The sequence below is a fragment of the Hippoglossus stenolepis genome, chromosome 7 (assembly GCF_022539355.2).
Source record: "Hippoglossus stenolepis isolate QCI-W04-F060 chromosome 7, HSTE1.2, whole genome shotgun sequence".
Lineage (NCBI taxonomy): Eukaryota > Metazoa > Chordata > Actinopteri > Pleuronectiformes > Pleuronectidae > Hippoglossus > Hippoglossus stenolepis.
In genome coordinates, this window is record NC_061489.1 from 25,321,589 (window position 1) to 25,332,654 (window position 11,066).

Here is an 11,066-nt window from a genome sequence, read left to right on the forward strand (position 1 = left end):
TTCTTATGATAAATACATGAAACGAGCAGAGTTATAATATTAATGATAACCGTCCTTACTGCTGATCTGCTCCTCGGATGCAGGAGGGGCTTAAAACGGGTCAAATTTAGCTTAAAGGCAGGTTTGGTAAGTTGTTTCTGAAACCGTCTTTACGTCCCGATGGCCATTAATAATGTTTTGCTGATGCTTCCGTCTCGTACGTTCGTTTCACCGTCTGCTCCACCGTTTTGTGTTCTTCCTCTCCGCAGGTCAGCATCTGCTTGGAGTGCAACAGCAGCAAGCTACGAGGTCTGAAGCGCAAGTGGATCCGCTGCTCGGCACAAGCCACGGTCCTGCACCTCAAGAAGTTCATCGCCAAAAAGCTTAACCTGACATCATTTAATGAGGTACAGACACCGACACGCTCCAGAGAGGAGAGAACCACAGCTCCATCGCACGCTCAACGTTTGCTGCTTTACTCCAAAGCTGCATTTGCATTTTAAAAAAACTTTGACAAGAACTACACGAGATATGAAAGTGTAGAAATAATCCGCTGAATCAGCTTTGTGTGACTGTGGTTCGCTCTTTTCATTCGTCTTAATTCCCGAGCCTAACAAGGGATGTAGATACAGTGATCCACGCTCGCTGAAGAAAAGAAGAAGTGCTTTGTTCCCCAAAGTGGATTTGTAGCAATTTGGAACAAATCTCTTAATTCTTTGGCGTTTTGTTTTAACTCGTATAAAAGCACCAGCTGCTCCTTGTTTACCAGAAAGTTGAATGTAATCACCGGAGATTACACGATGGTCAGCGGAGACACTTTCCTGCACTGACGCACACGGGTTCTTTGTGTTTGCTTATAATTTGCAGATATCAGGTCCTTGTGAAATCTAGATGTGGCAACTCTTCTATTTATTGTCTCTCCTCCCCCCCGTTCAGAGCAACAGGGGGGAAGGTGGGCGATAATTTGACAGATGGATTTTTCTAAAACGCTGTGAATATTCATCACAGCCGCCTTCTTTCCTCCCGTCTTTCTATTTTCTGCGTCTCTTGGTTTTTTGTTGTGGTTTTCCTGGCTGTCACAGAGATGAGTGGGACGGCTCCATTATATCGCCGGCCTCCGTCGCGCAGCTTCGGCGAGTCGCCCCCCCGCCAGCCATTGTTGTGCCATCTATTGACTATCGAAAGTTGTTGTTCAAACCCGTTTCTGCACCGAGCTTTACAATAAGTGGCTTTGTCAGAGAACAGTTGGGCCATTTACTCATTTCCTGTGTCTGTGAACCTGCCGTTGTGATCCTGTCACACATCTAAATGTTCCCGCAGGAAGCGAACGCATTGAGAAACACACGCGTGAATGGAAGAAACGCCCCGAACTACCAAAATAACATGTTTGTATAAAGCTCAACATAACGTCCCAAGTGACTGTAGATGGTAAAAAGGCTGGAAAAACTCCTGAGAACGACTGAAGCAACTGACCCGGGGTATTTGCATTCAAATACAACGTACAGTAAATCTCTGTCTGCAGTAAACAGGCCTGCGATTGATGATTTCATTCATTTTGGGATTTATCTGTCCTTTGGTTTATTGAGGTATTATTTGTTAGTGGTAGAAAATGATGAAAAATGCTCCTCACAATTTAGTTTACGTCTTCAGATTGTTTGTTTTGTGCTGGAAATCCAAAGAGCTTCACTTTTCTATCAACAGAAGAAAAATAAAACCAGTATATTATCACTTTTTTGCCATTTCACTGTTGGTCGCTGTTTTTTCCTCTTTTATTTTGACACAGACGCTCTGTGACTTTCAGGATTAAATCCCGTCCGTCCTCCTCTGGATTGTTTCGTATCTTTCTAATCACAAACCGGCTGTTTCAGTGCTGATAAAGGCTGACATGTCCTTCCAGTGGCAGCCAGTAGGTGATGCTGTGGCAGTGTTTGTCTCAGGCCTTCACCCCCACTTCCCTCCCTGCCTGTCTCTCAGTATATTGATCGGCAGACGCAGATGCCAGGCGCTGCTCGGGCAGAATATCAATGTTGACTTCACAGGAGGAGAGGTAGATTTGGCGAGCCGGGCCCCCGTGTTCGGTATTGAACTCCCGTGTTCGCCTGAGAAGCCCCGCTGCTGCACAGGGGCCAGGGGCCACTCCACGTCTGAGTCTGCTCTCACCAGCTTCCTCTTCCTCAGAGATGTTATAACTCGGGCTGAAAGATGAGAGAGAGCAGAGGACGGGAGGTGGAAGTTTATATCTGCATCACGTCGGATCAGATGCAGACTGGAAACCTGACGTCATGTCGTGCACACGTCTCATTTCTCTGCTGAGTGAAAACTTCAAACCCTGATGTTCAGAAATGTTTCAGTCATTTGCTCTTTTCTCTTCTTACAGCTGGACATTTTATGCAATGAGGAAATCTTGGGGAAGGACCACACATTGAAATTTGTCGTCGTGACAAGATGGAGATTTAAGGTAACGCTCCAGAAAGACGGATTTAATGTGGCATCAAATTGAAGATGTTAAAGTAGTTCTATAATCATGTAATCTGACGTCTGACTATTGATTCAAAGACTTTATCAAACTGGTCCCTGGTTGGCAACATGTCTGACCTGACACTAACAGTGCAATGTCCTGTAAAGGTTAAAGCTAACAAGCTAAAGCTAACAGGCTCCATATGTTTGTGTCTTACAGAAATCGCCCCTCCTGCTCCATTACAGACCCAAGATGGATCTGCTGTAGCGAAAACGGACACAACGGTTGTTTCTTTCCTTTTTTTAAAAATTTTTTTTAATTACAGGTCCGGTGACTGCAGACTGTGCCGAAACTTCTTCTTTTTTTTTTTATTTATGCAAAGACGATCAACCAACACCAAGCAAAACGCCCGACAGTAAAAAAAACAAAAAACACAAATCAGCATAAGCCAGCAAACGGGGGAGCGAACGTTGGGGAACAAACACAAACCACAGAACTGGAAACCTCCAGCACAGATTCTGCTTTTTTTTTTAGGAACTACAACAACCATTTTCTTTTTTGTTTTTTGTCCGCTACATCCTTGATATGTGAACAAAATGGGGGAAAAAAAAGAAAAAAAAAATTGAGAGAAAGCATATATTTATACTTTTGTACAGAAGAGACATTGAACCAAGACACTACTGGTGCTCTGTTTACACGCAAACAAGATGTCTGGAATCCCGTGACCGTGTTTTTTTTTGAGCTTCGTGCAGATTTCATCCTCCCGAGACAAAGACTGAAGCGGAGAGGAGAGGAGGACATTTTTTTTTTTTTATATATATAAAAAAAGGTTTCTGTTTTTTTAAATTTTATTTCCTGTCACAATCCACTTGACACGTCTGGGGAGCACAGAAAGTTTTATGGAAGATATATAACAGGCATCGATTTCAAGTAAAAATTGTCTCAGAATCTTTTTTTTTTCCTTTTTCCATTTCATTTCGTCGGCTTTGTCTAATTTGCTTCATGGGTTCTTGATGATTGTCAATTGTGAATAGGCTAAAATTCTTTTGTTGTGTAGTAATTTATGTTCTATATACCGATATTGTACATAAAATGTCATTACAGAGAGAGAGAGAGAGCGATTGAAGAGAGTAAGAGAGACTTTAGACTGTTAAAAAGAAAAGAGTGGATCCCAGAAGTGCTATCTATATGTCGGGCAAATAGAAAGAAAAGTGTCCAGAGGTTTAAAAATGAGGATTTTAAAAGACAGACTCACTATCAGTATCAAAAATATATAAATGCATCTTTATGTTGTCTGACACAGACACAAGACGAATATCAAATCCCTTGCAGTGTGCGTGTGTGTGTGTGTGTGTGTGTGTGTGTTAAGGGTGTGTGTGTGTGTGTGTGTGTGTGTGTGTGTGTGTTACGAGACTTTAGGGCGAATAAGCAGAAAGCTTCCATCCCCCGTGCTCCTCATCTCACCGGCCTCCTGTAGAGTTCAGTTATTGTTGTTCATTTGTTCATCATCAACAAATCCTTTCTCACCGATGACTCAACACTGGTGTCTGTAAACGTCCGGGCAGAGACCTCGTTCATCTTTCTGGTTTCGTTCTAGATCTTATTTGTTTTTTTTTGCATCATTCAGACCTGAGTATCCGTCCTTGTGTTTCTACTCGTTCAGTGAAAACTGATACAGCCACATGTTGTTGTTGTTGTTGTTGTTGTTGTTGGCAACATGCACTTCCCTGTGCAGCATTTGTTTTGAAATTTTTACCACAAACTACTTTAAAGCAACACAACGTAACTTTTACTGAGCAACAGCGCCCCCTGCAGCCACACGTAGAGGAAACAACTATCTAAACTGGAACACAGCAGAACTGTGGATATTACCCATGATCCTCTGCTTCCTGAACCAGGAGAGCTGCTTAAAAATAAGTTTCTCCAGTTCAGCTTTATTCTTCCACTTCCTGGGCCTGATTAATATTATAATTGATAATTGAAGATGCGACTGATTTATGTCTAATTACCACCCAAGGTAGCAGGTGTTCACAGGTTTTTTAAACGTAAAGGAGTTTAAATTTCTCTCAGCCGGACGAGATAAAAACCTGCAGAGTAAAATATTAATTTTACATAGAACAGAGGTTTAATGAAGCTGCAGTTAGAAGTTGCAAAGTGTTGCTTTAAACCAGTCCAGTTTGTCTTCACCCCCCAGTAGAGCATGTCACCCTTTTTTTTTTGCCCAAATTAAATCCTGGTTTTAAGTATCGACGTTTTCTCGCCCACAGGAAGTGAACGGGCATAAGAGCGAAGTATAGACGACGAGATAACGTACGAGGCGCCGCTGATACAGATCAGATCACTGATGTCACCGCTGCAGGTTTCTGGTATATTTCAGTTTGTCCTCACTGCCAGTTGCAAATGTTCAAAGTTACACAGTGTTAAAGAGCGTTTTTTTTTTTTAAAGTTGCGTGATTATTAATCAGTATAAAACTTGGATTTTTTTTTTTTTTTTGCAGAATAGCTAGTGTTCGATAATGTCGACTTCACAGGACACTTCTTTTTTTTCTTTTTGAGAAACTATCAAAAATTCAGGTTCCGCACAGGGGCGGAGGTTTTTTCTGAACCTTTTGATATTGAAATTCTGAATTTAAAAATGGCCCCAGTTGGGTCATTTGGTGCTGATGCGTGTTTCTAGTCGTACGGTTGTTCTTTCTACTGTGTCACACTGCAAAACCAATGTTCTGTCCAATGAGAAAAATGTCTTAATCTCACAACTTGCTCAACTGTCTTCAAAAAACGTGAAACACAACTGGATCCTTAAAAAAAAAACGCCATGTCTGACCTCAAGTATGATTACCTCACCTGACCCGTGTGGTCAGTGGTTAAATAACAATTATTTACCCTCTGCATTGTATCTGCCCACAGCCAGATGTTTTCTATATGTTCACACGCAGGGTTCCTCCTCATCCGCACATCGTCCGTCAAACGTTATAAATTGGATAACAACTCTTATCTATTTACCTGCAATATTTATATTTCTTGCAGGAAGAGTAAATTACGTCGTGCACCCATTGTGTTACAATCCGCTAATTGGATTTGGAGATGTAATGAGATGTGTAGGAACCCTGCTGCATCAGGACCTATATGACTTGTGTGTAAAATCTGCGTTTTTATAGCCGACAGGTCGGTACCAAACCAGCTCTACCAAAACCCTCCAGTCTGCATGTTTCACTTCTGAAGGGAACAGAAATATGTCAAAGGCCCATTAATCCGGTTAAATACGTCAACTGGTCGTTGTTCTTGGTTTTTTTAATGTGGAAGCTGAAATCGTGGAAGCAAGAGGTGAAATGCAAACACCCTCCTGATCTGATTTAAGAAAATCTGAATAATTTGCAGCAAAAATAACATAAATATTGTTTATTGACTCTTAACCAATAAATTTAAAGCCAACAAATGGTAGAAAATTCACGATAAAAACCAAAAACAAGGAGCCCGACGTGTTTGGTCAGATCGTGGATGTGTGTTCTGTCAAATCCCTGCACACGTGATGTGAGCCCTGTTTGAAATGAGACCCTGAGGTCAGCGACGAGGTGACGTGTCATCACATCCGTCGTGTTCATGTTCTTTCTCCGGTCGGACTCGTCCTGTAGCTGTCGTCACCTTCTGTAAACGTTCGGTCTGTCCAGGATGACGTCTCTCGTTCCTTCATCCACTTTTTCCTCGTGTGATAAAGCTGTAAAGAAAAACAACAACAACACGGTGCTACTTTTAAAAACAACGACTACAAACTACATGTTTTGCAGAACACTGCGAAGACGGAACATCTTTTATTCCTCTTTCTGTTTCACTCGGTGACTTTCACACAAACCAGGATTCATTTTCAATATGTCAAAAAAGTTAATTTACTTGTGGGAATTTGTCGCAAAAGTTTTGAAACTGAAACAACCTTTGAAAGAAAAGTGTAAAATGACCGACTGGTGCTTTTCTGGTTCCACAAAAAGTTTAAAAACCTAGAAAGTTAAAATCAAGGTTTCACTTCTGACGGAGTTGATGATGGAGAAAATCTCACTTTTCATAATTTTACTATACTTTCAGTTTTTATAGTTTCATCACAGACGATTTGATCTGAGCTGGTTTCAACACAAGCTGAGCTGCAGTGTGAACGGAAAAACTTTCACCGTACTTTTTGCGTTTTGTTCCGAGAACCCTGTGATGCATGTGACGTGTGGGGGGGGGAGGGGACGCTCTCTGTCTCTGGTGCTTTCTATGGTGCTAACAACCTCTCGTTTCTGACGACTCCTTCAGAGAGAGGTTCAGTGGGAGCTGCTGCTCTCCTGCCACCTCGGGTGTCCTCTCCCCTCTCAGACCTGCCTCGCTGGAAGCTGCTGGCTTTTCCTTTTTATTTCTATCTCTTTATCTTCTCATTGATTTCTTGGCTTTGTTTTCCCCTCTTGTCTGGACTTGCTCCGGCAAACTTGAGGTCCTGGACTGTGACGGGTCTGATGCTGTGAAAATAAAAATGAAAAGTGGTGAGAAATTGGATGTGCGAGCCGCAATGTCCCGCCTCTGAGATGAACTCACACTTATTGGAGTTTTCTCTGGCGACGGTGCCTCAGAGTCAGATTGAGATTTTGCTTCAATCTCTAATTGGACCTGCGAGTCTCAAACAACCATAATATCACACGTAGCTTCTACCTTCTGACCGTCCAACCACCAGCACGTGATTTTTCACTGGCTGCATCTTCCAGATTTCACCTTCACCTTTCTTTTCCTGCTCTGAAATTGGCACCGGGATTGAGTCGTCACTGCCACTACGCTTGACAGCCGAGCTCAGAGGCTTACGGGAGGCTCAGCTCCGCCTCACTGCAGATTCACGTCGGTGTCAAGCCTCCGAAAGGTCTGCGGCACGAAGCCAGGCCCGGGGCTGTCAGAGCCCTCGTGCTCGTCTCCTCCACTTCGACCTTGAGCGCCCAGTCAGTTTGTTATCTCCTGCTGGGATCCGGGTGAAGCTCATGGGCGAAGCCACGTGGACCTTCTACCTGAGACGGTTTCACGGCTGCACGTGGCCTCTCGGCACCGGCAGATTGTGGTTCATGCCGAGTAAACAAGTCCCACTCGGCTGCTGACCTCGGGGACGTCTCAGAGGCCGGCCCTCTGACGGCAGCAGCGTTCATTTCAAGTTTGCTGGTTGCAGAATCACTCCTGGCGACTCAAAATGGCTCCTCTGTGTTCACGCCGCTCGGAGCTTCACTCATTGCAGAGTAAAGCTCAGTAATCTCACAGGCTGTGTGTGTGCGGCAGAGGCCGAGGGTCACTCAAGACGCTGACGTGAACTGAAACACTCCAAAATTTGATTGTCTTGCCGAGTTGGCGCCGCCGCTCGACTCTGAGAAGCACCGCGCTCAAGTGCACTGAATCGCGGCGCCATGGGTTCTGCAGCGCGGCGAGCAAATTGACCTGACATCTGTGTGGATCGAGACTTCGGGCCTCAGCGATTTCCCCAAATAAAATTGGGAAATTGGTCATTAGCCACCAAAGCTCACAGCGACACGCCCCCAGGAGCCATTCGCCATCAATACATCTGTCCAGTTTTGTATTATTATTATTTATTTATGCTGAATAAGTGACTTCTGCAGTAGTTTCTTGGTTAATTCCTTTTTGGAAAGAGATTTGCTCGAATTGTAAATTTTAAATTTTGTGAAACTGGACTTAAATTCTGAATTTGCAGTTGAATTCCCTCTTTTCTGTCCGTCTCCTCCGTGTGTCCTCGTCCCCCCCGATGCTCTGTCGACGCTTCACAAACACATCGTTGTTCTTTTCTAGGTCAAGTGCAAAAAAAACAAAACAACAACTAAACAGTGTGAATCTGGCAACGTGGTTCTTGTATTTGCAAGGAAAATGTGCAATATACGGTTCTCAGATGGTTCCAGGTTTCAGCGCAGAACTCCAGACTTTCTGTTTTTTTTTTACTGTCTTTCTTTCTTCCAGTCAGTTCCTCAGGTCACTAAATGCCTTCTGGTCCTGAGGGTGACCAGGAAATCTCAGAACATACACTAATGCACCCGAATTACAAAACGACTGGGTTTTACTTTAGTCTTTGTCGCTCTCTGATTTCTTTTCTCCGCTCCTTTTGTTCTCGTTTTTGTTTTTTCTTTTGACGATTTTCACAGGCTTCTGTTTGTTCCTTTTTTGATTTTCAGGTTCAACGGGCACTTATTCAGGTGTCCCTCTCCTCGCCTCATTTTGTATTATTGTTATTTATTGCACATGTAATGAACTGGTTTCCATTGCCACATTGAATTCAAGGAGTTTTTGGGGTCTAGAATGGGGCTGGAATTTCTTACATACAAAAACTACAGAAGCTTTTGTCAAAACTTAAGTGTGTATTTCATCAATAAATGCCTTTAAAAGTATTGCTGTGGTGACTTGTGTGTTTCCGCCTGAAGCTCGAACATGTGCGACATCATCTGGTTTTTGTTTTGTCATGTGGTCGTGTCTCATTGGAGGAATATCAGAAGATCAGTCTGTTGCCTGAGTTAAAATGATGAATGTGGAATAAGTATATATTCAAAGAGGCTTTATAGTTTCTGAAGAAAAGAAAGACCCTTAAAAGCATTGTTTAATTATATAGTTTGATTTTTTATAATAAAGAATATTTCCTATTCTTTGAGACCAAGCTTAACTTGACACAATAAATAAAATATTTATTGTTTTACTGAAAGATTGAGAGCTGCTCCACTTCAGTCAAATATAAGAACATGAAGCGAGCAGCACATCACATGGTATGTGGTAACGGTCTGTTTGTCGCCAGCAGCTGCCTGAGAGCGTCGTCGGGGCAGATGTTGGCAGATGTTGAGCGTCAGACCGGCAGTGGCCTCAGGTTTTCATCTGCTCGTCCTGCAGCTGCACAGACACTCGGCTGGTGGTCGACTCTGTGCCGGTCGAGCACGTCCTGTTGGATTCAGCCTCAAAGGGACTTCATGTTTCCTACAGGATTCACTCAGCTTCAGCTTTCTAATAAGTACATTTATTCAAGAATGACTTATTATTATAGGCTTATTAAACACTGAAGATTAGAGAAACGTCTGAAAAATCCATTTACATACTTTAAGAACTTGTTTCTCGTCTCTCGACCCCTCAGATCGAACCAAGTCCATCTACAAACGCAGATTCTTCCTTGTAATGAAGTATTTTTTACTTCCAAGTACTTCCCCCACCACTGTACATCTGAACAAGTCAACAAATATGTATCTCAAATGTATAAAAGCATACATTTAACACTCCCAACCACTTTTACATGAACAAGCTGCACTTAAAACCTGACATGTCTCATATTTCTTGGAGAATCAAGGTTCTGGCTGCACAATATTTGTGATTCAAAATCTTCTCGTTTAAAACTGTCTCCGCTTCCTGCAATTGATCTGAAAGTCTGAAGAAGGCACTTAAATTGTATATATTATATATTCAAGCACCATTTCACACATAACTGTTTTCATCAGGTTTGGAAATTAGATCAGATTTCACCACATTGTCATTAAACCTTTGTAATATTAAAACGTAGAGATTTTGTTGAGATTTCGCCAAAATGATGCAAACCAACAAACCAGAGGAAACAGAGTGTGAAGCGGACGTCGCTGTGATTACACACACGTCTTTAAAACTCTCTCTCTCTCGGTGCAGCTGGTTCTTCATGACGGGTCTGAAATGATAAACGTGACCCTGCTGCCGGGATGAGGTGCAGGAGGAGAGCGGAGGTTTGATTAGCAGCTCGCAGTCGGAGGAGAAGCGACTCAGACGACGACAGGATGTGTTGTTTGTTTTCTCAGGACCATTAGACGGCAGCTATTTCAGGCGGCGTGTGGGCGGGAGAGCTCACGTGTGAAATGAGAGGAGGAAAACCTCATTATTGACTCATTAACCGAGGCCGTGGCGTGGAGACCGGGTTTCCTACGTTTCACCGTGGCAGACGTTTCACCACATGGAGCCGTCGTCACACCGACAGAGGCCGAGAGCGTCAACGTCCAGGTTCTGAAGCTGGGAGGGTTTCAAACCTCCATCGCCCATGGCTTCATACAAATATCAGCTTGGGACCCGTCAATCTATAATAATAGTGATCTATCTATCTATCTATCCATATATCTATCTATCTATCTATCCGTCTATCCGTCTATCTATCTATCTATCTATCTATCTATTCATCCCTCTTAAGCTCTACAGAGTGTAATACTGGAATACAACACTCTGATATTGATGATTTTCCATTTTACTTTAATAAAATGTTGCCTTGAGGACGACCTGTCACTTGAGGGATTCTGTTTCCTCCTCTATCTTTAGTTTGGTTTGTTTCTCAACAAGATTACACAAAGAAAAAAATCTGATTTCCACTGAACTTGGCAGTAGAACGTGTTTCGGGTCCGAGTAGAACAGACATTTTACTGTGGATCCGTTCATTTTCTTCAGAATAATTCATGGATCCTGATTAAAAACAGAAAATCTGTCTTATTTAGACGACTGATGTGTATGAATGTGGAGCAGATTCAATCTTTGGGCCTCGAGCAGATATGAGCTCCACCACTTGTTCCTCTACAGCTCTACTTCTCTCTCTCTCTCTCTCTCTCTGGACCACCTCCCTCGCAGACTTTTTAAA

The 11,066-nt window shown here is 42.9% G+C and overlaps 1 protein-coding gene across 1 annotated transcript in view; it reads left to right on the plus strand.

Annotated features, from left to right (window-relative positions):
* Nucleotides 1–8,832, plus strand: part of LOC118112204 (polycomb group RING finger protein 3) — a 46,111-nt gene extending 37,279 nt beyond the window's left edge. Inside the window, exons 8-10 of the mRNA XM_035161325.2 lie at nt 249–386; nt 2,357–2,437; nt 2,657–8,832. Of these exons, the coding sequence (XP_035017216.1) occupies nt 249–386; nt 2,357–2,437; nt 2,657–2,704 (267 nt within the window). The 3' untranslated portion in view covers nt 2,705–8,832. The remainder of the gene's footprint in view (nt 1–248; nt 387–2,356; nt 2,438–2,656) is intronic.
* The last annotated feature ends 2,234 nt before the right edge of the window (nt 8,833–11,066 follow it).